The sequence below is a fragment of the Styela clava genome, chromosome 3, assembly GCF_964204865.1.
Source record: "Styela clava chromosome 3, kaStyClav1.hap1.2, whole genome shotgun sequence".
In the NCBI taxonomy this organism is placed as follows: domain Eukaryota; kingdom Metazoa; phylum Chordata; class Ascidiacea; order Stolidobranchia; family Styelidae; genus Styela; species Styela clava.
This window is the reverse complement of record NC_135252.1, coordinates 12,008,990-12,035,992: the sequence shown is the minus strand read 5'-3', so window position 1 is coordinate 12,035,992 and position 27,003 is coordinate 12,008,990. Positions and strand designations below refer to the sequence as shown.

The 27,003-nt window shown below is 34.2% G+C and overlaps 1 protein-coding gene across 1 annotated transcript; it reads right to left on the bottom strand.

Annotated features, from left to right (window-relative positions):
• Window positions 1-1,585: 1,585 nt before the first annotated feature.
• LOC120342116 (chondroitin sulfate synthase 1-like) lies at window positions 1,586-19,320 on the bottom strand. Its single transcript, XM_039410806.2, has 17 exons — window positions 19,014-19,320; window positions 18,274-18,408; window positions 17,616-17,725; window positions 16,953-17,106; window positions 16,275-16,370; window positions 15,477-15,659; window positions 14,434-14,660; window positions 13,948-14,105; window positions 13,246-13,356; window positions 12,111-12,288; window positions 10,665-10,784; window positions 9,608-9,751; window positions 8,149-8,315; window positions 7,954-8,062; window positions 6,975-7,067; window positions 6,591-6,709; window positions 1,586-5,505 (listed from the first exon to the last, which is right to left on the bottom strand). Exons 1-17 carry the CDS (start codon window positions 19,060-19,062, stop codon window positions 5,316-5,318), a joined length of 2,343 nt encoding a protein of 780 aa, XP_039266740.2. The 5' UTR covers window positions 19,063-19,320; the 3' UTR covers window positions 1,586-5,315.
• Window positions 19,321-27,003: the final 7,683 nt, after the last annotated feature.

Genomic DNA, 27,003 nt, shown 5'->3' with positions numbered 1-27,003 from the left:
TATAGGCTTTGCAAAGCAGAAGCAGATACTTTCTATAATTTTGTAGGGGCGAAATTGAATCGTCAACCAAGACACGCGGTGTCGTGTTGGCACATTGTTACGTCACAATAACCGTTCGAATTTGTCAATCTCTTAAGATTTTAGAATGTCATTTCGATATTTGCGCGTCACTAAATCGAACCCTTGAATTCAATGATATTTTTCCCACGGCTCTTGCTAACATATAAAAACTACAGATTTGTCGATATTATTTTTCCGTCGTTTCAACTACTAATTTTGCAGCTTTTCGGAGTTTTCATCCAATGCGAAAACAAGACAGACGCAGTAAAAAGAGTATAAGTATTCAAGTATAAGTATCAACTTCATAAATATCACATTCCACTGTAAGTGAAGAAAATATTGTTCGTATGAAATTCGGACGCTTAGTTCACAAACGGTGATGATGAATACAAAGTCGACGAAAAAGATAAAATCAGAATAAAATAGCTCGAGTCCTGAATTTACTCATTAGTAGTTGTCCTTGTAGTGTAGTTGTCCTTGTACTTAGTAGTAGTGACATACGTCACCGATGTGAAGTAATAGTTCTGGCAGATTTATAAAACCAAACTTCGACATTCCCTTTATGTAAGAATTGTCAATTGTAAAAGAATAAACGGGCAGTAATTTAAATTACAAACATTAGGATGGCGAGCGTCCTGGTTTTCTAAAAATATTCTGTTGAATTATTCGGGTCGATAAATATATTTGCGATTGAGCAACTTTCACGGTGAAATACATGGTCGTCGTAACACCGCTGCAATGTAACTTGGTAAAAACTATATTTAATTTAGTGAAAAGTTCTCCATATGATGCGTGCTAGAGTAGGCGATTATTCCACATCTCAAGCACCGAATACGGTTATATTTTATGTCGTTTTTGCGGTAAGAAAATCTTATTTTAATGAGTGTTCTAACTTCATTTGTAAAATAACCTTACAGTATAGTAACGGCAAACTCATAACGTGAAATTTAAGTGGTGAAAATTGTTTATAACAATTTAAAACCTAGTTAGTTAGTTCAGAGATAATAGTTAATTGTCGTAAGGAACTATAGTTTGTTCACCTCTTTCGACAATAACACTATTGAATGGATTTGGCAATGGGAGAACAATAAAAACGTTTGCAACATAGTAGGGTGTGACGTAGGATGAACAGGCAATACGGAATCGCAGGATTGGCGGTGCCTGTGAAGACTACGTATTACTCGTTCAGCCGGGAATTGGAATAACTCTCACATACCAGATCAAACTCGATTAAAAACTCGTTTTGCGGGCCGCATATCATTCAATATTGGCACTTCTCCGCGGGCCGCACAATTTTGCCTTGCGGGCCGAATTTGGCCCGCGGGCCGCAGTTTGCACACCCCTGCCTTAGATAATTAGCGTTATCTCTCTTTTTAGTCCATTATCTTGAAGAAAGATATTGTACAGGTCGCAAGTGCGATCAGATTTACTGCGCGTCCTTGTAGCAAAATCAGACAAATGTTATCAAATAGTGACCAGGTGAGCTCCTGGCGACGTATTTTGAATAAAACGAAAGCCCCAAAACTAAGCAACGATAAAATACTTTTTTTATTCATCAAAATTATCCAAGGTAACAACACAATAGCGAGAAAAATAAGTATATTTCATTATATGTTTGAATAAATAACTGTTCAAGGACAAAGAAGCACCAACAACTACGTTTAATTAACAATAAAAAAAATCATTATGGAAATTTTATGGAAAATGTCAAACCGAAATAAACTGTAGGAATTGTTACCCCACCAATGATGATAATACTATGGCATTAACCAAGCACGTGCTAAAACGGTTGTATCCATATAAAACTTATACTAATTGAAATAGCCTTAATAGCGGGAAAAAGGTTACTTCAGAAATACATTACCAAAATACAGAATGCACACAAATTTGATACAGGGTTGGATCATACCCTCCTGAAGAAGACTTGAATACCCATAGCTTGGCATACAACAAAATACTACTTTATATATACAGTGGAGAAAAATTATCTATATTAATAATTGAAAAAAATAATTCTAGGACGTGATAAAACTGCTGCTTTAAGTACGATTACGGTGAAGTGAAAAGCTAAATTTGGCTTAATATAGTTCACAGGTGAAGCAAGAACAATGAAGCAAAAATGAGAAAGAAATTCACATTGTGAAGTAATGAAGCTGACACGATTTTTTCAAAATAACACAATAGGAAAATGGATGTTTTTTTTCTCTAACTTTACTAGATCTATGAATGTTCTCGGTTATCGGAATTAAAACTCTTTAGTTTGAATGAAAAAAAATCCAATTGTAATGAGGAAGTATGCAACTGGAATTATCTGTACTGAAATTTTATACTAGAATCCATCAATTAGTCCAAAACCTGGCATATATATATATATATGTATCAATGTCGAACGCTGATTTTGATCACCTAATAAAACAATGTTGCAAAAATTCCAGTCTAAATTATGACGTTTCCATATCTCATTTTTTTTGGTATGTTAGGATAAGATTTTTAAATTTATGTCAGAGGAGAGCAAAGTTGAGAATACAGCTCAATCATATACCGAACCACTGTTTCTCACCAAGATACCAGTTCATGTCTGGTATGGGGATAGTTGACCAGTTATTTGTTACACACGCATGGACTTGGAATCACGTTTCAATCAATTCAACTAATGGATTGATTATATCAAATAAAACTTTGAAATAAGATTTTAAAAATAATGATGTCATAATTGAAGCACACTAACTATAGCGATCGCAAATAATTAGTTCAACCAGGAAGAAATGAACATATGGCACGAGAAATTAGAAAAGCAATATGTAACAATGCTGAAAATTTCATTTTAATGCTGGTTTATGACAAAGAAATTGACTCACAAATAAAAATAGCTAAATTGACTGGCCGTACCACCGCCAAAATAGCAACATATTGATAAAATCTGGACTCAGTGATAATTGAAATAAATCAAATTAAATGTTCAAACCTTATCTGGAGGAACTGAATGATGGAAACATGATAATGTAAGTGATTAAAAAGCAAATATTACAATAGCAATAATTAGTTTGAAGTCATAATCATGTATTGCACTGTTCGCATTGATTACAAAAAAAAGTACCGTTATTTTGATTCTCCAAAGACTTATTAATAATGGCCTTATTTTAGTAAGATAGTATTAAAAGTAGTTTCAAGTAATGAACAGAATTATGAATTTTACTATAAACTTTCTTTACCATCAAAGCAATTTCATCTAATACACAAGAATAAGAAATGCTCAAGCTTGCCTTATAAAAATGCTATATGACGAACTGTTAAGGCTTTTATAACTATATAACAGTAAGGTAATGTGCTTGACAAAAACATTCATCAAACGACTAAGTTCACTCATTGTGAAGTACTGCATTTGAAGAGATATAATAAAATAAAGCAATGCATTATCATACATAGCAAAAAAATTGCATCATGTGGGCTGCAGTACAGATGACACAAAACTGTGCAAATACAGATAGACAAAAATCTAGCAAGAAAAATAGCACCATACAATATAAATATAACCATGATAGGCTACATCTGCATCTAAAAAAGCTATCATATAGATAAAATTAACTTCGCTGGAATATAAATGGACAGAAATATTTGCCTGACGTAATTTAATAAATTTTTCAAGCTCGAGTAAGTAATTCTTTTTGGATAATCGATTCCGATATACTTTAACGTAAGGAAAATGAGCAGTATCTTGATCATATGTTTCTGCCAGTTCAAAGTCATGTTTATAAAACCTGTCTATTAACACACAATAGTAGATTTATTGTAACTGTTTCAAGTTGGCCTTCAATATACAGGGTGTCCAAAAAGTTTCGCCCGATGATAAAGTCTTTATAATCAAATGTTATTTTTATTTTAACTTTAAAACAGATTTATGGTCAACCCGTTTCTAATTGGATGTTATAGATGTTGAATGTTGTAGTGTGCTATGAAATCGGGCGGAACTTTTTGGACATCCTGTATGTTAGGAATAGAAAATGGTTTGTGACATTCATAAATGGGCCATATCTATTATCCAAATAAGCCTTTTTATGCTTTCATTCTGTACAGACAATCCTTTTTATAGTGGGAGTATTCAAGAAACAACAGAAGCGAAACAAATAATAGGAGCAGTGCAGAAGTACAGATCATTTTTCAGATCAACTTGAGTTGGCCGGTCTTACATAAGATATTACTACGTCTACATATACAAAAAAATATAATAGATCCCTGTTACCAAGCCCAAAATCAAAACAGGTTTTTAGACCGTCAGGTAATAGATAAACAGTTCAGTAGTGCAAGTGGCAAAATTGGATGAAGGAATTACGGCTGGTGTAAGATGATGAAATACCAGACTTATACTTATATCAGAAAATAACATTGATAAGGATGAAACAACATTATTCACCTCTGCCACTGCGTTAAACATAGCGCTAAAGAAAACGAGTCTAACTCAAACGTAATTCTGATATCAAGATTACTTTTTATACAAAAAAATTTACTACATAGCAGAAAAACGCTGTTTTATGCCAATTTTTGTGAGAAAAGATAAAAATTTATTGTAGAGAGAAATTCTAGAATACCTAAATTTTCAGACATCACAGACAGTTATTGATTCTCTTTATATTAAGTTCCTATTATTCATATTATAATAAACATAGTTCAAAATGTACAGATACATTCGGTGAACTTATTAAGAAAAAGCATAAAAAGTCAGCTAGTTCAGGATGGCAAATTAAGGCAGTGGTTAGATTTGAATAAAAAGAAAATTACAGGAAAAAATTGATAATAATAATAATTTGTCAGTTTATTTAAAGTCAGGTTCTTGATTGATTATTATTTGCATATATCATGAATATTCATTCTTTAATGGACAGATTTCATGTTACATTTGGAGGATTTTAACCCAAAAGGGAAAATCTTAAAAAAGTTTTTTTTGAAAATATAAACAAAAAAGTATATTTCCCACACTTTTTATTGAAATACTTAGTTGAGCATGCTCCAAACTATCTTGAGACCTTAAAAATCTATTTATTTGTTATATTTTCAACTAATTTTTTTTTCAATATCAACATTCGCCCTTTGTCTTGAAACCCTCAATTTGTCATTCATGCCTCTCTGAGATCATGTATGTGCCGTGTCGTCCACTGATCACTCTGCCAGGATAACGTCTCAGTCGATCATATTCAGAATTCTTTCCTATTCCATGTTGGACTATGGACAATAGCTCGCTAATCCAGTTTGAAAAGCCGTCACCTGTCACGGGACGCACTTACTGCAATATTAACTTGTTTACGCTCCATTGAGCATGCTGTCCGTTCATCAGTGTCTAACCACTGACTACTGCAGTCTATGTCGTGCCATTTTGTTAATAAAGCATATTCTGGAGCACGGAAAACGTCAAGACCAGATGTGAGAGATTTCTGAAACAAATCCTCCCCACTACAAAACAAATACAAGAAATTAAATTGGAGAGAAATAAACATACAATGCCATAGAATAGATCAGGGATTTTCAACTTTCAAGCTCGCTGCTCCTTCCAATATATTAAAATTTTCTGCGCCCCTTGATAAGTTGGCATTGTTATGCAAGCACGCTGCTTCTCTGATCCTATGTATTCTCTCGAAATCGTGAGATTTATGTTTTGCACTAGTTTAAATAATTGTGTTTTGAATCAAAACTTAGATATAGTACTTTGTGTGAAATTGGCGTACTCCTTGTGACCCCTAGATTTCATTGAAGTTGAGGGCAGGTAGATGGGTTTGAGGAATGGCTAAAATCGAATTATGTATTATTTCGAATACATTCCAAAATTTTAATATGGAATGTATTTTAAAATACATCATGTTCAACAAAAACAAGTAGAAATCAATGTTTATTGAATGATTTTGAAATTTGGAATGCAGGAGAGTTAATAAGATAAACAGAGATTCGATTGGTTTACTATTTAGAGCAGTGGTTCTAAAGCGGTGGGGCGCGCCCACAAATTTTTTTTGAGGGGGCGTGAAGCTAATCAACAATAAAATAATTCGTTGGATTCAATCTTGCCTGCCTTTACATTCAAAAAAACTTTTCATTTATCTCATTATTTACGTTCCATCCATGTATTTTCAACTGTTTTTTTTCCGAATAAAACACACTTTCGCCTCAATATCTGTTATTTAAAGCTTAATGTTAGCTAGTTATTTTTGAGGTGGGGCGCAAGACTCGACAATTTCTACAAAGGCAACACGGCCTAAAAAGTTTGAGAAGTGCTGAGAACACTGCTTTAGAGATTTTCGGTACTTGAAAGGCCCTATTGGTTGCACGTTGAGTCGCAAGTTGAGTATTTTGTTCAGATTACTCGAGTAATCTCGAGACTCAAGTCCTTGTAAAAGGTGACTCCAGCCTCCACTTCACAGCCTTCTGAATAATTAATAACTTGGCCAATGGTTGGCCAAATATCAGATGAATATCTCAGATCATTAATACTCAAAATGATGATGAAATTCCAAAACATACAAAAAAAATTTATGCAACTACATTACCTGGTAAACTTATCACCACCACATGCTTGCATTATATCTTGCTTATAAGAACAGAAGGTACTGTAATCAAAGGATCTCCAAAAACCTTTATTGAACATTATGTTGTCACCATCACGATTCTGAACGAAGGAGGACAGTCAGGCAAAAACATAGAACATAAAGAAATTGTTTCATTTCAGTGCATATTTTTAGCTCTTATATAAGAAGCCAATTTGGGCCCTCTCGCCAAAAACTCTGTTTTTATTAAATGGCCATAACTTTGGAAATATAGATTTTCCAACCAAACGATTTGTTACCAGCTCACAATGAAGAGTATCTCCTGGATCACTACATAATCTTCATTTTTCATAATTATTAAAGTTGAATATACATGATAAAACTTACAATATCTTTATATAACTGGAATGAAACTGGAAAAAACAATCTCTCATGTGGAACTGTATTCAATCTGACATGATGCAAGTATTCAGGAGACATCTAGAAAAAAAATATTTGCAGGTGATCATGTTGTGCTATGGTTAGGGATGAAGTTCTACGGCAATACCCTGAGATTAGGCTCTGGCGCATCATGCTAAGCGATATGAGTTCAATTGCCGCAGTATTTCTGATTACCCTGCAAAGGTTCGCAGATTTGAATCCTTTTGGGGATGACCATGTGAGAGGATTGCTGGATTCCTCGATATCATAGCATAGTGGTTTGGAAATGTCACAATATGCTGTATACCTGAACAGCCAGATAATTAAGTAAAAACAACTGCTTCGTTAGCTATTCATACGCCTGACCTGGATTGGTTACCTGTAGAGATAAGCATTCAAACCGAAAATATTTTTTTCAAGAAATTCTGCGTATGACTCTTTCCCAGTGTTTCTTATTGTGTGTAAACAAACGCTCATAGAACGATCTGAGTGAAGGATTCTATGATTTCAGTCATTTATGCGTCTGGAGGCCACATTGCAATAAAAAAGTCACATATAATTACATAGGCTATCGTCCAAGTATTTGAGATTCAATTCAAAATTTTTTTTTTTATTCAATTCTGAAATCATTCGAAGGTATTCGAAAATGCCTAGTTAACAGTCAAAGGGATCTGGTTTGCCATATAATTTGAGGCGTCTCCAAGGTCTTTCCCCTGTCCATGGATCAATATGCAAAATCTTATGCTAATCCTATCTTAATACCAAATAAGGTAACATGCCTAGAATAATCCGATTTATATAATCCTATTTTAAAAAAAAACATATGTTCAATAAACATTCATGTGACTGATGTGAGCACAAATTTTTTTTACATTTAATTAATTTGGAGGATACGACTTAAGAGTTCAGAAAGATTGAAAATAGTTAATATCATTATACCACTAACCTGATTATCTAAATGTAGAGAACACACTAGCGTGTCAGGTGAAAGAGCAAGTACTGCCATCTCCACTGCTTTTATATGTGAAAAAGAACTTGTTCCTGAATTTATCCATCTGAAAAGTAGAAGAGTGTGTTAACAATGCTAACAAACATAAAAACGAAGTTACTTTAACCTGTCTTTTTTTTTATCTAAATCTACCTCAAAGATAACTTTGGATATTTCTGTTTGTATGTATTGAGTAAAGTCAAAGCACTTGATGTTTTCTCATCCAATTCTTTTACATCAGATGTAGTATTAGTTTTACTTGATCCATATAAAACGACGAGGAGTCCAACGTTTTGTGGTTGGTCGGCCGACATACAAGCCTGCAAAACATTTATAGCTTCGATTAGTAAAATCTATCAATCATCTGTAATCAATGATGACTGAATTTTTTTTTAAAGGTAACGAAAATAACGATTGAGGCACACTAAATATGGTAGTCTTAACTTTAATCTCCAAAATAAATATTTTGCAAAGGTAAATTTTATGACACTTTATCTTCTGTAGGATCATAAGTAGTCATCAGTAGTCGGATTCAGAGGGTTCGCACAAACTCATTGCTGGAATGCCGCGATAATAATCATCAAACCCGCGCTTTTTTCATTGGTTTGTGCATTAGACGAAAACTCAAATGCAGCACAAGTGATCACTTCCATTATATTTGGCAATTCGAAAGTTGTTCTATTGATGTAGATATGAAGTGGCAATGCATCAGTATATATAACATACAGATATACATATAGAGCTATATAGCTAGATGTTTGGCATGAATTTTTGAAATGTGGAACCCATACTTAGTGAGTTTTATACAAAAAAAAAACTGTTCTCAAAATTTTGAAACCCATTCCTGGATATAAAAGGCACAAAATTTCAACGATGCTTAAGAGAAATTTTATCATACAATGGTAAAGATCTCAAACAAATGTACCATAGAGTTATTAATTTGCTACATTACATTCTACAAATATACAATGTTTGTACAACTACCTGACCCGACCATAAATCCATTGTCATTGGACGATTTAAGTGCCCACAAACAACAAGCTTATTTGCTTATTCTCGGTGGTAGGCGTATAACCGCACTGACAACAAAGTGCCAAACGGAAGAAATACCAATTGAATTACAAATACCCAATGTAAACATAGATGATACTGGTACATTAATAAGTATGAGCTTGGAATGATGGAATACTATAGTATAGGATGATGCGAAAAATGAATTAATTTGATTCAAAAACTAAGCAAAATTCAAATTGGTATTGGGTAAAATTTCTACATCCTTTCAGAATATTATACCCAGAATGAATGAAACCTATACGCAACATAGTAAGTAAAAACAATTATTACAAAGTCCATCAGTGCAGTACATACAAGAGTGGCCTATAACCTTGGTCAGAGAAAATGAATAAACTACTAGAATACTGACAAGCTGTCGAACGTTTTCCTTAGCAATTTTTCCATTCCAATTGGTCCAAAATAGAATAATATAATGTAATGATAACTATTTCAGCATTTCAATAAACTGAATATATCACTTAAAATATGGAATCGAGGTGTATCAGTCTTTAATAATTACGGTAAGTATCCAATTCTTCCAAATTAGTTAGTTTTTCACCTGTTCAAACATTTGCATAAATTCTTGAAATTTAGGTGACCCATCTTGCATTGGTAATATGAAGGTAATCTTAACATTAGGTGCTGTTCGAGTTCCGTATGTTATTACTCTTCCATATGGCTGGTTCAGACAAACGGATGCAACCTGAATATTTGAGGTGTCAGAAAATAATTGATACAAAACAGTTACCTAAATAATAGAAGAAAAAGGATTGTACCAAATGTTTAATGAAATGCTGAAAGAATTTTACCAGATGTCATACAGAGGTGTGCAAAAGAAAACAGCAGAATTTGAAGCGGAATAATGGGTCCCATAGGACTCGAGGAAATAAACTTGGAAATTTGGAATTGACCATACCCTTTTAAGTTATGATGACCATGCATGAAATGGCTAATCACTGCCACCGGGCGGGCATAAGGAGACATGTTTATCACAAAATGAAGGCGAGAGAAATATCGGGAAACCAATTAAGCCGGGAGTGATAGTGGTCGAAGCTTGGAGCGCCGCCGCTTGCCCGATGAAAAGCGTCCTGCAAAGGTGGTTTCCGCTCTATGTACCTAATTTTAGCGATTCGAAAATTAGCCGAAAATCGATTCGAATAATTTGCGATTCGATTTCGAATATTTGGTTCGCCTGGAGAGCCCTATTCTCTAATCTCTACCAATGAAAAATCAGCTTTTACATCGGGCGGGTATTCAAGCACCGGCCCTTACTTATTTTTATGTTCTGTTCATACTGGCGGCTATTCAAACGGGCCCTTAATCAAGATCGGGCGGTAAAACGAGCATATACGGTATGCGTTTGAATGATAGAGTAAGCCATAACCAATCTGCGAAAGCAACTTTCTGCACAATCATTTTCCACGAGCATGTAGATATTAGTGGTTCAATAGTAAGCACTGCCTAACACTTTCAAATATTCGAATATTTTATTTTGCAGCAAAAATGTGTGAACCATAATATTCAATATTTAGGTTGGCCCTTAGCAAGCTTACATGGAACAGCAATAAAAGGTTCATCAGTATGATTATTTTCACATTGCAGGCTATAAAAACTACCTTTTTTGTATCTTTAGTAATATCCACCATGTATTGGTATCCCACCCCAGGTATCACTTTTCTATACACACTGCTGGTATCAATATGTGATTCTTTGTCATCATCGGTAAAATGGTTTTCCTGAAAGAGAAAATACAAACCATTGAAATCAAGATTAGCGCATTGTTTCTATATCTAAATCTCAGCAGAAATTGAAAAACTAAGTACAAATGCTTCATTTCCATGCTGGTATCTCAAACATTTCGAAACAAAAATGTGACTTGGAATCAGCGATGCCCAAAACGAATCGAATATTTGAATTCATTTGAAATTCAATATATTCGTTAAAGTAAATTTTTGAATTTAGGAATAATTTATGACCATTTGTATTAAAAAATTTGAGATTTTAAGCCGCCATAAAAGCAGATGTAAACGTACAAAATATCTCAACTGGTCAGAAAACAATGACCTTTATATTTATGCCGTTTTGGATATGATCAAAATGAAGATATAGTGATTTATATAATTTTCCACATGAACTTGCCCCCAATTTAGAATGCATTCAGTATTTCATATTCGGTTTTAGCCATCCCTGCTTTGAATTACAATTCACAAAATGTATTACACAGCATCAGGAAGTCAATATATGAATTAGCCTTAGTTTATTGATTGTACGTTATCAGCAAAAATGATGCAACACCTATTTAATGACTCAATCAACTGTATTCAATATATGAATGCAACCACACAAAAGCCTCTCCAATACAAGTACTAAAACAAAGGATATTGATTGATAGTGTCATAGTACCAAAACACTGACAGCATCGACAACACTCAAAATGACAAGTGTTTACTGGTATTTGGAACTATTCTGTTTGTGAATGCAGCTGTCTAGTGTTTGAAGTGTTACACCAAATCGTGATGTATCGCATGTTAAAATTTCAAATTCGAATCCAATGCCCACTGCCTCACACATAATGTAATAAATCGGGTTTACTATGCTGACCGGAGAAGTTATTGTTTTTTCAAGTTATAGAAGCTCCTCACTTAGCAGCGGTAGCTTGGACAGAGCCTTGTTAGGAGCAAAAAGCATATAAATACTGGATACGTTATATAAAAAATATTAGACTACGGTTCGCTGTAGTAAACAATAAGTAACTATGCCCTCATTTTGATATACGAAAACGATACTCCCATAGTGTGTGTACCAGGTTAGGGTTAGGCCATAATGTCTGTGTTAGCCAAGTGAATATACCCATATTGGCCCATAGGCTTCAGTCCCGTTACACAACAAAGTAGGCGAACAAAATTAGTTACCTCCATATTGGTGCACACACTTGCCAAATGTTTATACGTTTCACTGATCAGATGAGCCTCCAGGCCTGTTGCATTTAAAAAATTTCCCACAATGACTTTATTCCAGTAATATGTTTATTGATAGAGTGTTATCAAATTCTAAATATTCACCATGACATGTTTCATTGTAATTTCTCTGACATCACTCAAAGCGATATAATCATGTCCGATCACTTCGCGGGATGGTTCTGAATGATCTGTTGATAAAATAATGTCCTTTGATTTTCCTGGCTTTCCTTTAAATACCTTTTGAATTTTTTCCCAAGGTACAATGTCTGGATGGTGATACCTACAAGAAATACAATGGAGCAATGCTCAAATTTTTTGATTTATGGACATGAAAGTCAAATGACTACCGTGATGTCTGCAAAATTTAAGTTGAAAGAATTCTACCGGATGTGTTATAATTGTGTTCCCACAAATTATAAAAAAAAACAGCAAAATATGGAATCTAGTGAATTCTTCCATATTTGTTACGTTCTGAAAACTTAAAATTGATTATTCTACTAGTCGCAGTGGAAAGTTTTTTTTTTCACAATCTCAAACGTCCCAGTATAACAGTCCATACTCCATAGGTCTACTTTTGTGTGAATAAAACAGTATATAATTTAACACCAGCATAAAATTTTTAACATAATGGTGTGAGATTATTGAAGATATGGATGTTACAAATTATTCCATTACTCGAATAATTTTTATTTGGTAATCTTGTTTTTTTTTTGAATACCAAGTTCTTATATTCCAATATCACATAAAATCTAAAATTTCAGATGCCATAATGTAGAAAGCTAATTTGCCTTGCAGTTCTGTGGAATCTGGAAAAGATTGCAATCGACACTGGCACAAGGATAAAAAAAAGCATTTGATTCCTACAACGAGACATAAAAAATTTTGAATCCTAAACCTGCTCCAAACTCACAAAATTTAAGGTTGATAGAAAAAACACTGGCAAATGCAAGCTATCAATATACTGTTAATATTATAGCTTAGTAAACTAGATGCATTCTGAGTTTCTAAATAAAAGACCAGATTTGCAATTTAGTATACATTGCAATCTTAAAGCAAACCAACATACTAAAGACATATATACCAATCTGCATTAAAATCTTAAAAAGTTGGGCATTGTTAAGAAATTCATGGAAATCGAATCAAATAATATTTGATAGGCTATACAAAAAATTCATTAAGCTTAGTAAGGAAGGAACGCTTCAGGAGGTAATAACATTATCACATTTTTATTACATACTTGTTAGCATTGCCTTCTCTTCCAAGCACTAATCTATCATCAGGCATTCCACCTTCCTTAACTAAAACTCTGTCCATTCTTTGTACAATTGAATGGTAGTACTCATTATTCCTGAAAAATTTTAACAAGTGAAAAATGTGAATGTAGTTTGAATGAATATATAACACTGCAAAAATAATAGAATCCTGAGTATTAAAAATTTATTTCTGCTGCAATTGGAAACAAAAGTCACAATTTACAATGTCCAGAACAAATCAAAATTCCATCAAAATTAATTAAATTTTTGATTTTAGTAATAAATTGAAATAGCCATCATTCTGGGCAATTAAGTCTCACAGTACAACTAAAAACGGGCTTGTTTTAATTTCAGAAAACTATAAATAAATGGAAAACCAATTCGAGCTTCATAAATTTCCTGCATTTCCAAATTCAGACTCAATATAGGAATGAATACCGTATATATCGGTATATGCCTTCTATGTGTTTTGTCTTAACCATGACCATTTTTTATGCCATTTATTCAGAATAGCAAGATATTCGGATTTGACCATCCTTGCTATTAATATTATTCATGTAGATTAGTGAGTACAATGGCATAGTTGTTCAGGCATCGAGCAGATGAGAGATCGTTTTTAACCAATGCAATAATAAACCATGAATAAAAAATTTGCTTTTCCTCCTAATCGGTAAATTCCTACTAACCTTGTTGTATGATTCAATTGTCTTTCAATAAAATATTGATGCAAAACATACAATGCTGTTTCGTCAACAATCGGATTTACAGTTATACTTGTAGAAAAAGAACGAGCCTCAAAGAATGGATTGGGAACAAAATCAGACGTGTAGAAGAGAGATCTCGCCTAGAAAAAGTAGAATAAAAATGATAATACAACAAAAACGCATGGCTGCCATTTTTGGAGTCATCTACTTTGTTGCAAATATATCTAAATGTTAACGCAAGATACACACACAAGCATCTGGGAAGTTTGTCACCATAGAATAAATCACAAATATTCCATTGTGTGACAAAATTTGAAATTCCATGAAGTGTATTACAATTACAACATAACATACATATAAAACAAGACTGTGTTGAAAGGGTGTCATTAGCGTTTTTTTTAATCAATGTATAAGATGCAATGTTATTATACACGTAAATAGAACAATTATTCTATACCATAACCATACCTCGTTAGATTTAGTGCAATTAATATTTAAAAATCTTCTGAAGCATCTGGACAATTCATATCCCGGTCTTTCATAATCTCTGTTATATAAAGCCTCACAAACTTCTAAATGTGGACAGAGACCTTGCATGGTTCGTCTCGATAATATAAATCCAGGACCGGAATGACAGAAGTAATCAGGATCATTTGTATAATATCTTTGTTTGAGAGGTCGATAAGTACCATGACCTGTGAAAAGTTTTGCAAATCAATGCTAAAACAAATTTCCAACGAAACACAGACAGTACAGAAAGCGGAAAGATAATATGTAAAGTGAACATTATTTCTGGAAAAGCCCATCAAAACATAAAAGCAAACAACCAAATTCTATATATTTTAGGACCACATTATATATTTACAAGTAGAAATTTACTCATAAGAACATGAATTTTACCAGGCGCATTGACATAAGCAAACACCACAAAGCAGAAATATGTGATAAAGAAGTTTGGGAGAATTATGCAGCAGAGAAAAAGCTGACTGAAACAATGTCCAAAAGAAAATATATAATGCATTGAATAATGAGAAGGTGAAGGCCTATTCTGATAATGTTATATAGCATTCAAAAAATATCAACTATATTAGCCGTTAGTATTGACTTGAACTACAAGAAAACTTAAATATCTGATGTGGTAACATCTAAGCAAATAAATAATATAGAGGCATACACATGGTCAATGGAGTGAGTTGACATGACCTTGCAAAAACAAGTACCTTGCAATACAAAAAGTCCAGCGACTAGAAACCCCACAAAATTTGAGTCTTAAAAAACTTAAATCCTTACGGGTATATTTGAAATGTTGAGCATAAGAAGCTAACAATTGATCATTCAGAACGGTAGAAATTTACTTAAAATTGGAAGAGCATTACTATTCTATTCAAAGGTGAATCATAATTGAAATTAATAATTAAAAAAAAGTATCAACAACCAAACCACGATTAAGGATAGAGAATGTTAATAAACACAATTGTCCGTAGATTGAATCAAACAAAATCTTTACTCACCTATCCACATTATATCTGTTTCATTAAGTTGCATAGTAAAATTTAGTAGATCAGAAGTACTGATGTATGTATCACTGTTACCAATGTAATAAAAATGATGTGTATCTATATATTGACTACAAATATCCCGCAATATTTGGTACATCATATGAGGTGATGGAAGGTCTGGTAACTTTGATGAACCTGTAATTTTAAAATTAAGTATATATAATCATGTAATTACCGTACATATAAAGTATTTTATATAAAGATACTAGCACATGAATTGAGAAATACTGATAGCTTTATTCAGAAATGAGCAAGTCTGACCATTGACTAATCAAAATACACACATGTTATAGAAATATATCTTAGGTAATTGAATGTTGAATAAATTAAATAAGTAAAATAAATATATTAAAATAATAAATTTAACATATATATGATATTTAATAATCAAAAATAATATTTTAAAATGTACTCAGAATAGTAAATTATCTGAAAGACCAGGTTAGGGCTATCCCTGAAAATGGGTTCTTTCACTTTCAAATGAGTCTAAGTTTATTTGACCGTGCTTATGCCAACTTTTCATAACAAAACTTAGAAAATGTTGTCCTTGTACTTTCGTCAAATTATGATAACAGCAATACCAATAAAAGAACAGTATATTTGAAACCTTGCTTTCTTGTATTTCATATAAATGATGACACACACATACTAAATAATTGATGACAAATTCAATGAATGAAACATAGTTTATAATTGTGAAGAGATAGAGAAAGTTCTTTATGTTTATATTTTGAACTGAACAGTAAATACCTGATAATGTTTGATAATTGTATCCATTTGTTTTTGGAATATCATATCCTAATGTTGAATAGAATGTCATATCACCGGGTTTCAATCTTCCCCATGCTAAAATATCAGATAAACAACAAATTTAGACTCAAATTCGTTGGCTTCGTAGGTTCCTGTCTACCACCTAAACCAGGGTTTAACTAACTGCGAAGGAATTGCTGAATCGAAAGATTCCTTTCCTTCCAAAAATAGTAGCTCGTTCCTTACACATTGTTGGATATCAGTGGCTGCTAATATCAGAGCCATGTTTGGAGCAAAAGACACGAACAAGCGTTGTATAAAAATTCAGATGGTGGAATGGGGTAAAACGAATAAATCAAACAACTACAAATTGGAGATACCAAAACATATAAATAGGGAGCAACACTGAGTTTATAGTGAACTACCAATTTATAAATTGATTCAATATTTTAAGTAATTAATTTAATAAACTAGCATGTCAATTCGTTTAAATTATCTAATTGAACGATCTTACTAATAAATATATAGTATGCGCCCATTCAGTTAAATGGTGAAGAGAATGAATAAATTATTGGTAATCACCATATTAAAAACCAAGCCCAAAGAAACATAATATCATCCACTGACAATTAATTTTAGCAGGAACGATCTCCATTGAAATTCAATGCAAACACTCACCTTCACCCCATGTGGTAGGAACCAGTTTAGAAATTCTTGCTGTGAGGGGAGAGAAACTAACAATCCCTATAAACAATTTCTTTTTAAACTTGAGTTCTTGAGATAGATAAGCAGGAATTCTCTGCGAAGCTGTATTAATATCCCAGTCCAAGCTCTGAAAAGACAAATTAATGTTTGTCATCCAAAACTTACAGTCTCTTAAAATGAATAATTGACCTTAAATCAGTGATTTTAATCAGAGTTTCTCACAACCCTAGAGTTACACCAGCACAGTCAAGGGTTCCGCAATGACTGCAAGTTTACATTCAAACCCATGAGTCTATATTATTGAATAAATACTGTTTAAACATAATCAGGTACACGAGTATAATATAATCATTGTTCAGTGGCAAATTTCTTGTTAACAAATATAATCATATAATCAAATATACATATAATCAATTGCATTGGGATTCTGCTCCACCAAAAAGGTTCCCAAAGGCACTTTGGTAATGAGCAACCCTTACTTTTGATCACAATATCAAGTAGCTTGCCAAACAAACCAACCAATGATTACAATGAATATTTAAAAGAATTAAAGTTAAAATAGAAGTTAATTTTTCAGTACTGATTATCCTGCATGAAATAATTAAAATGCATATTCAAGTATGCTTAAATACAAACCTCAATAGGCATTGGGTCTGGATCAACTTCAAGAGGAATCGTTCGATTATCTTTAATATCCTTCCCATATTCTGAATCTTTCCTCTCTCTCACCAAATCAAGACCTTTCCCTGTAAAATGAGCAAAGATTACTATTTACTATCAGTGGTTAGTCATACATCAGCATATTTGGCAGATCGGAAGCAGCAATGGAAGCCTGTAAGGTTGGTAATCAACAAGCTTGAAGCAAAGTGAGTGAGGGCCACATTGAAGACAGTCTGGAAAATAGGCGAGAGCACCAAACTATACATAATGCACTGAAAGTAAATCACGAAAGAAACTTCACCATATTATATATACCCTGGGGGTCGGTGGGTTCAGCAGCTTCGCCCACACCCCAGAGACGATGCTCGATAGCCTCCAGGTTCCTCATCATTTACATACTAGATTGTGTAATAATATGTGACAATTACTCTTTATATATCAATGTACATGCTTGACAGTGAAATTCAGCTCATTCCAGTATAACATCATCATTGTCATTAGATGCTTGACACTTTTGATCAACACAAAGCTCTGTATGGAAAGCCCCTTGAACGACTGTGGGCCTCTGTTGTTTCGTAAGGACCAGAATCAGAATATTTCCAAGTCGTATTATACAATTAGAAAAATGTTCTACCTTCGCCATTTCTCACAGCATGAACGAAACCATCTTTGAATGCTGAGTTAGGATTTTTAACAATGTGGGAGAATAAATATCTACTTGTTATCGGGAAAAACAACATCAATGAAAGAAGCATTCCGCATCCCAAACCTGAAAAAATGCACAAATTTGAATGATCAATTTAATTTCTAAATCAGCTTGTTATGTACACTGTATATTGGATAGGATTGTTTTAGCTGATTTCAATAGTGATGTTTATGTGATCCTATTTTATTATTAATCATGCTGGTTTTTGTTATCTGATTATCTACATAACAGAATTTAGAATCAAAATTTTGTTACAAAGGCAGTTCTCAATATATCTTAACTTAACCAAGTTTGCTTTATTCTAATCAGTGTTTAGTTATGTTTGGTGCATATCAAATTTTTCATTATGGACAAATTAAAAAAGTGGAAATATTGTAATTTTAGGTATCGTAATCCCGTAGTCAGTGAACCAAGATGGCGGACACCTGAACGTAGTATGTGCACCAGATTAGGGTTAGGTGATAAATTTATTCCAACTTTTCTCATTTTAGTTCTATTACGAGTTCGGGGACTAGACAAGTGACCGCCGTCTGCCCGTAGTATTTGTACCTGAAGTTATGGCCTAACCCTGACCTGGTACACATACTACGTCCCGGTGTTCGCCATCTTGGTTCACTCACTTTTAATTGTATAACTGAGATACATTGTTTAAAATGAACCTTTATCACCTGCACAAAATGGAAAAATGCTCTTCTTCGTTTGTGTTGTTCTTGCCATTGCAACTGAGAGTTAATATACTCTGAGGGCACAACCTCACACTCAGTGGCACAACCTGACAATGTGTCAGTGAATAGCTGGTTCTTGTAGCTATCTATCAATTTATAAAATCATAAGCAAAGAAGTTCTCGACATTCTCACACAATGATAGAAATCGTATAGGCAAAGAAACCACTCTAATCCAGAGAAAATATCTCAGAACAAGACGGTGTTTGACTTTCTCTTCATCATAGTCAAGTACGGAAAGAAGTTATAGTATATACTGGAATGAACGGAACAAATTATGGATTAAAGGTAATGCAAAATATACAGATATAACAATAATACAAGATATAATAAAGTAACCAAACAGGGAGATCTCCAGCCTTTTAACATAGAACTATATTTAGATTTGTGAGAAGAGATCATGGTGAACAATTTATTAAGGTGGTAGAGCTGGCTGACGGACAACTTGACTACACGGACAACTCACCAGAGACAACTCGACTACAGAGAGGCCTAATACTTACAGACTTAGCGCAACTGAAATCATTACTCGATAAAAAAACGGCTCTTTTGGCGAGTGGGGTAATACAGTAATAGCGACCACTGTTTCAAAAGCCAGAAAGCCGTTCCGCAGGGATTTCAGGTCAATGAATATTTATTTTCAGATTTTTGAACCCACTTTGAAAATCCTGGCTGTGGCCTGATTATGAGGATATATAAACTAACTTAATCAATATAAAGTATATTAGTAATTTATCAATTGTACGTACCAAAATAAATTTTACGCTTTGAGATGTTATCGTAAATTTTGGAGTTTTTTAACAGCGAAATCTTTAAAATAATAACAAGTGGCAGCCAATATCATTACTGCATTAAGACTTATTATAGTAAGGCATTATGAATGTTATAACACTCAGTCACTCAGTACTGCAGTAGTGCTGCAGTATTTCAGAGTAGGAATGCTTATTATTTCAGCATTTTGTCGTAAGTCGATGCAAACGCGAGATAGGCTACCGGTACCGGTACCATGAGAACAAATAAATTAATGTATGTCCGTACCGGTACCGTACCACGGTACCGGTACCGGCATACCGGTACCTTTACTTTTAAACTTCGAGTAAACCATATTAAACTATAGAAGCATAGACAGCTAGAAGTTCAGAAACCGCTAAGTCAGTAAGTTCATGGGCACTCTCCGACCCTCGATACCTTTAACTAACTTACCGGTATGGTCCTGACCAAAGCGTGTATATAATATAAGCGAGGCAACGCTCAGACAATGGACGCCATCTTGTGCCTATTGTTCTCGGCAATTTAACACGGCGCCTTATGAGAAGTTCCAACACAATTATTGAAACATACCTATTATTTTCACTAGTATTTTAGGTAGAAAAATTTTGAAGGTCGCGTTTTGAAGTAGAATCTTAGCCGAACAAGACTATATCCTTTCATGTTGGCCAAATTACATTTATAGTACATTAAATTGTCTTTGAAGACAAGTATACCGGTTCCGAGTTGCTTCCGAAGTAAATTGGCCATTTTAATCGTTATAATTAACCATTTGACAATGGCGTTCCTTATGACGTCACAGATGAAAAGTTGTATTTATTCGTCAAAATTACCGGCCGACCCAACTTTGCTTCAATGGCCGTTTCTATTTTCTGGTCAACATTTTTCGTCTATCAAGCTCCATAATGCCTTACTGCTCGGCTCCAAGCTGCGCTAGAAAAACAAATGACATTGTAGGATTGTTGCGGAGACATTTTACTGCCTCAAATTAGCGTATCACTATAAAATCTTTGAAAAAATGACCAAAAATGGTTCTACGCTGTGTTTGGGGTCAAATTTAACGCATTAGATAGTTTTTTATTCTTAATTTTTTTTATTTATTCAGATAGCATATATCTTAAAGTTCAAAACCCACCCTTCAGTTTCATTCTAGCCCTTATACCAGCGGACTTATTCGATTCGGTACAACAACACAACGAAAATATCCCATAAGACTCCATTGTTTCGTGTTTCCCAAATATGGCACAAGATGGCGTCCATGAACTTGTTTAACATTAGGCAAGTTGGTTGCCGGCCGTTGGTCCTGACCAAAGTGACTATAACCCTAGTCACTTTGGTCCTGACCAAGGGCCGGCAACCAACTTGCCTAATGTTAAACAAGTTCATGGACGCCATCTTGTGCCATATTTGGGAAACGAGAAACAATGGAGTCTTATGGGAAATTTCCGTCGTGTTGTTGTACCGAATCGAATAAGTCCGCTGTTATAAGGGCTAGAATGAAACTGAAGGGTGGATTTCGAACTTTAAGATATATGCTACCGTATCTAAATATATAATGAAACGAGGAATAAAAACGATCTAATCCGTTAAATTGTGCTTTAAATGTAATTTGGCAAACATGAAAGGATATAAGCATGTACGGCTAAGATTCTACTTCAAAACGCGACCTTCAAAATTTTCCTACCTAAAATATTAGTGAAAATATTAGGTATGTTTCAACAATTGTGTTGGAACTTCTCACAAGGCGCAGTGTTAAATTGCCGAGATCAATAGGCACAGGGTGGCGTCCATTTTCTGAGCGTTGCCTCGCTTATATTATATATACGCTATATATAAAATAATTAAATGAAAATTACTTGCCACACCATATTAATAAATTTATAACGTTTGCCATTGCCAAATTGATAGATATTATAAATGGGAGTGAACAGTATAGATAAACTTTTATGAAAAATATATTGCCAAGCTGATTATAGTTGGAGTCAATTGCCAAAAATGCCCAACCAAAGTTGCCAGAATGGACCTTTCCCCGAGCATCGACTTCCTCGTTTACTTTGTGACATTGGCCAATCAGCAAGATGCAAAAAGTGACGTAACAATACCCTATTTTCTCATCCGCTCAGACACTTTTCTCACTCAGACAGATTTTCAAGCGTGGTCGTAAACATTACCTCGTTTTCGCGTTTTTGAACTCCATTCGTTAGTTTTCAGTTGTGTTTCGGAAACTTAAATATAAATCAGATAATTCAATGATCACTCTGTCTTCCTAGGAGTTTTAATTTAGTTACAGTAATAAAAAATTAATTAGTGTAGAAATAGCTGTGATAGACCAGGTTAAAAATCATTTACATGTACTTTTAAAAAACAGATTGTTGTATGCGATGCATCATAATGATGGTTTGAAACACATACCCCATTTTACAGTCGCCAACTCGCAAAAGCACTCTTAAAATAGCCCCGACAATTTTGCAATGGTAAAGTATAGGGAGAATTATTCGGGGGTCAAAGGTCGGGGAAAGGTCCATTGGATTGCATGAAGCGGTGGGCACTTCATTCCCCAAACTAAAGCCTATATTTGCCAAATTATAGTCCAGTTTGTAATAAGTATTTAAAGGTACAAGTAACAGTATAAGTAATTATAATTAATAAGGTAGGACAACGGGGAATAGTAACATGTTGGTTACCAAGGTTATAAGTAGGGTTTTTTTCAATCTTAGATATTGACTTCTGCGAGGACAAAGGAATTAGGATTGTTATTTCACAGGATCATTTCTTCATTTACTCAATCTAACGCAATTGTTGTCAATTAAAATTTATCATAGGTGAGACATGAGACTGCCAATTTTGATGATGCAGACACCCTTTATACAATAAGCTAGCCATTGAATTGGTCATCACAAACGACCTGAAAAACAGAAAATAAATCTGCGAGTAGAATATTCAAGGGTTACATATTAGGAAATAACACTCACTAGTCACTAATGGTTAATTATGACGATTAGAATGACCAATTTACTTCGGAAGCAACTCGAAACCGGTATACTTGTCTTCAAAGACAATTCAATGTGCTTTAAATGTAATTTGGCAAACATGAACGGATATAAGCATGTACGGCTAAGATTCTACTTCAAAACGCGACCTTCAAAATTTTTCTACTCAAAATATTAGTGAAAGTAATAGGTATGTTTCAATAATTGTGTTGGATCTTCTCATAAGACGCTGTGTTAAATCTCCGAGAACAATAGGCACAAGATGGCGTCCATTTTCTGAGTGTTGCCTCGCTTATATTATATATACGCTTTGGTCCTGACCACTGTTTCACAATTGTCAAAGTTTTGACCATTGTTAGGCCGCAGTTAGTAAACGCTCGACTGATCTTCTGTTCCGACGATTTTCTTGTCGGCGAACGCTTAGGAATTAATTAATGGATGTAGGGGCCACCATACCAAAATGTGATGTTTTGGTGCACGATACGTAGGACATTTGATAGTAATAGAAATTTTATAACTTCTTATCAGTGCCAATGAGATATCTTGAATAATGTATATGTATAAATCGTAAAAGTCGGTTAATCTTTGGAGGATGGTTTTCTCCATAATTTTCGTATCTTGCGAAATACTTATCTTAGGCATTATCAAAGTGACTATAACACTTATACACACTTTATAGTCACTTTGGGCGTGATTAAGTAGAACTTTGCATATTATTCCGACACAGAATGTGATAAAGGAAGGTTCAATTAGACTCATATTACAATATATACTTTCAGTGACAAGGCCAAGATTTTCAATGGAGAGAGAAAATTTTGATGTAACGGATTCTGTAACAGTCCGCACAATTACGCCACTTGTGAAAAGAGCCGAATTTTTCAACGGACTAAAATTTTTATTGGTTAGTAAAACTCTTAAGTATTTTAAGAGTGTTATCATATTAATTTAATTGTGCTCATGGTATCTCGCGTTCGCATCGACTTACGACAAAATGCCGAAATAGAAAGCACACCTACACTAAAATACTGCAGCACTAAGCGGTCTCTAAATGAGTGTTATAATGTCTTACTATAATAAGTTTTAAGGATATTGACTGTCACTTGTGATTAGGGTTGGGACCCCGGGAAATCCCCGATCCCGAAATCCCGGGATTTGGACCGTTTTCTTTTCGATCCCGATTTCGCAATTATTTCCTAAAAATTCCGGGATTTTAAGGCTTTGTTATCCACATATAGATTTTCTCACAAATGGTAGGTTATATATTATACCATTTTATTTAATACTTATCTTGAGAAAAAATCCATCCACGTTCACAGTTTGAGTAAGTCAGACTAAGTGAAATTATTGGGCAAAAATTTTCTCAAAATGTACCAAGGAATTATTATTTGACTAGTAGAATTGTCATTATTGCCGACTTATTTAATCATAATTTGAACTCGAGATAGCATTCAGGATTCACGGCTTCACGCAATGACTTTGCAGGGTTTTTATTCACTATTGAATACGAAAATGAAACAGTCACAATAGAAAAGTAAAATGAAGAAGGTCAACTTCATAAATATCCGCATTCCGGCGTCAGAAATGATAATACTTTTCGCTTAGAATTGGGACAGTTAATTTACAAACGGGGACACGAAAGATCAAAGCCGACCCAAAAGATAAAAATCGGAATAAAATCCCGAGTTCAACCCGATATTCGACAATTTGTTAAAATAATTCGATTCGATGACAATATACTATTTTGTCCACCCTTGCGATCTGTAATTATGCCAGTAATCTGGCGAAACACGTGGTAGTCCAAACACTGATGCAATTAAACTTAATAAAACCTCCAGAAATTTAGTAAATTGCTCTACTTCACGGAAGCGTGGTGGAATTGACGATTATTTCATATCTTGAACACAAAAGCGGTTATCTTTTCCGGATAGTTTCTGCGGTCTGAAAAGTCGAATAAGCGTTTCGACATAGTGAATGCTCTGATCCTTGCCATCAAATTAGGCTCGGGCCTTGTACGAAATTCACAACGTGGAAAGACACGTCCAGCGGTGAAAATTGTTCATAACAACTTTAAACCTATTTTGTGTTTTTAGCGATAATGATTAATTGTTGTAATGAAATACAGTTTGTTTGCCTCTTTCATTTTTCTCGCAAGTGCCGGCAATAACACCATTGAATGATTTTTGCAATGGGAGAAACGTATTAAATTGGAACTATAATGAATTGCGTTGTGAAAAAGTGAGAATACGGGCGATAATAATAAGGGAGTAGCGTGGAACGGGGAAGGGCGAGCAAAACCGAAGCACGTGATCGGCGGTGCGTTTGACGACCACGTATTACCCATGCGGCCGCGCGACTTTTACAATAATGTGAGGTGCTCCGAAGACGCCCTCGTTTACTTTAATGTAAGAAAACATTTGTAATATCAGTAACTATTGACCATTTGTTCGCGTTCGACTCTTTATGAATAGAATATGTTTTTTAGTATTAGCGACCAATATAAGACTATGTAAAAGGTATTGCCTGTTTGATTTGATTGCGTCCAACGCGATCCCGATATATTTCTACTAAAATGACGATATCCCCTACTAAAATGGCTATGTCCCTTCTAAAATTGCGATCCCGATATTTTCCTCCTTAAATGATTATGTCCCTACTGAACTGGCCATGTCCGCTATTTTCCTACTAAAATGGTTATGTTGATTCTGAAGTCGCGATCCCGATATGTCAGCTACTGCATATTTTTAATATGGCCATGCATGTCTGAGAAAATAGCTGGTATGTCCTGATGCAATTAAAATAAATTTATTGCCTGGGCATTTTAACGAATTCTGTCTCGTACACGAGCAAATTAAAAATTCACATCTCAACTCTATCAAGGGTTACATATTTAATAGTCATTTATAAAAAATTACTATTTTCAAGTCTTTCTATTTCTTTTTTCTCCCCTTTTCAATCCAGATCTTTGTGATGGAAATATTGTTTTCAATTTACCATCAGTTGATGAACAAAGACGAGTAGGACATTTATCAGGGGAAGATAGCTGAACGCGGTGTAAAAAATTATTAAAATATTTATTTATTTCGACTTCCGTCATCTGCATCCAAGTGTACGGACAACGAAAATCGGGCTTATGGTCCGTACAACGTGTATGGCCCTTGCTTCAACAGTGCCTTTCTCACAAAATTGCTATCCATGGTAAAAACCTAAAGGTGTTTAATAACTTACTTATACATTTTCTAACAACGTCTTAGCATAACTTAACTAATATTAACTAAAAAAGTCGATGGAAAGGCTATCCTACACAACGCAAGAGCGGGCAGTACAAACTGATATTCATCCGCCCGCCAATAGCTGATCGAATTTTATTTGTTACGACATGCAGAAGTCTGCGATCATTGGCCAATGTTGCCGGAAACGCAGAGAATATAGGACAGATGGTAGCACATATTTCTTTCAGTAAAAGCGTCTTTTTCGTAAAACGTGCAACTTTCGGAAATGGGAACAAGGTATTATTTGTTACTAATTTCTAAGGAACATTTTAAAATTATTTTGAAGAACTCCCTCATGTGGCCTAAAACAATCTGTTTCAGAATTAAACGAGTCGTCGGCGAGGTAACTTGTAGCGTTCTTTCAGCACTTCAATTTCTCCTATAAATGATGAACTGCGCGTTTGCCGCCGTACGTCGAACTCGATATGATTACGACAGCCGTTGTAGTGCAATAAACGCATCTCAAAGAATTTGACTGTGACGTAATGATAAACGATTGTATTGTAAAGTGAATTCCGGCATTCATGTATCTCCGAAATAAAAGAAAAGTTCACGAAGAATCATGATAATTATGTTCAATCGAAACATGATGAATCGTAGTTTGAGGTTTTTTTCCTTAAAATAGTCGAGGTAAAAAGAGCCGTATGAAACCGGATCAAGAGCCGCGGGTTGGCCACTTCTGATCTAGTGACTTGCGAGACATTCCAGAAGATGATGATATGGTCATTTTCGAATAATCTAATTTTAATAGCTATACTCAGAAGACACTTTTTTGAATCAGACAGATTTTCAGGTACAATGACGAGTCTGGTGACAAAGAGAATTTGCTCACCTTCGTGGTTTTGCACGCTATTTGTCAGTTTTTAATTGTATTTTTCAAATTCAGGTATGAATCAAATAACTCAACC

Coding starts and splice junctions, on each gene's coding strand:
- LOC120342116 (XM_039410806.2), bottom strand. CDS start 19,062: ATGGCAAGAACAACACAAACGAAGAAGAGCATTTTTCCATTTTGTGCA. Junction 17,107..17,615: donor CAGACCCAATGCCTATTGAG/GTTTGTATTTAA, acceptor TTGTCTTTTCAG/AGCTTGGACTGGGATATTAA. Junction 12,289..13,245: donor AGAGAAGGCAATGCTAACAA/GTATGTAATAAA, acceptor TATTTCTTGTAG/GTATCACCATCCAGACATTG.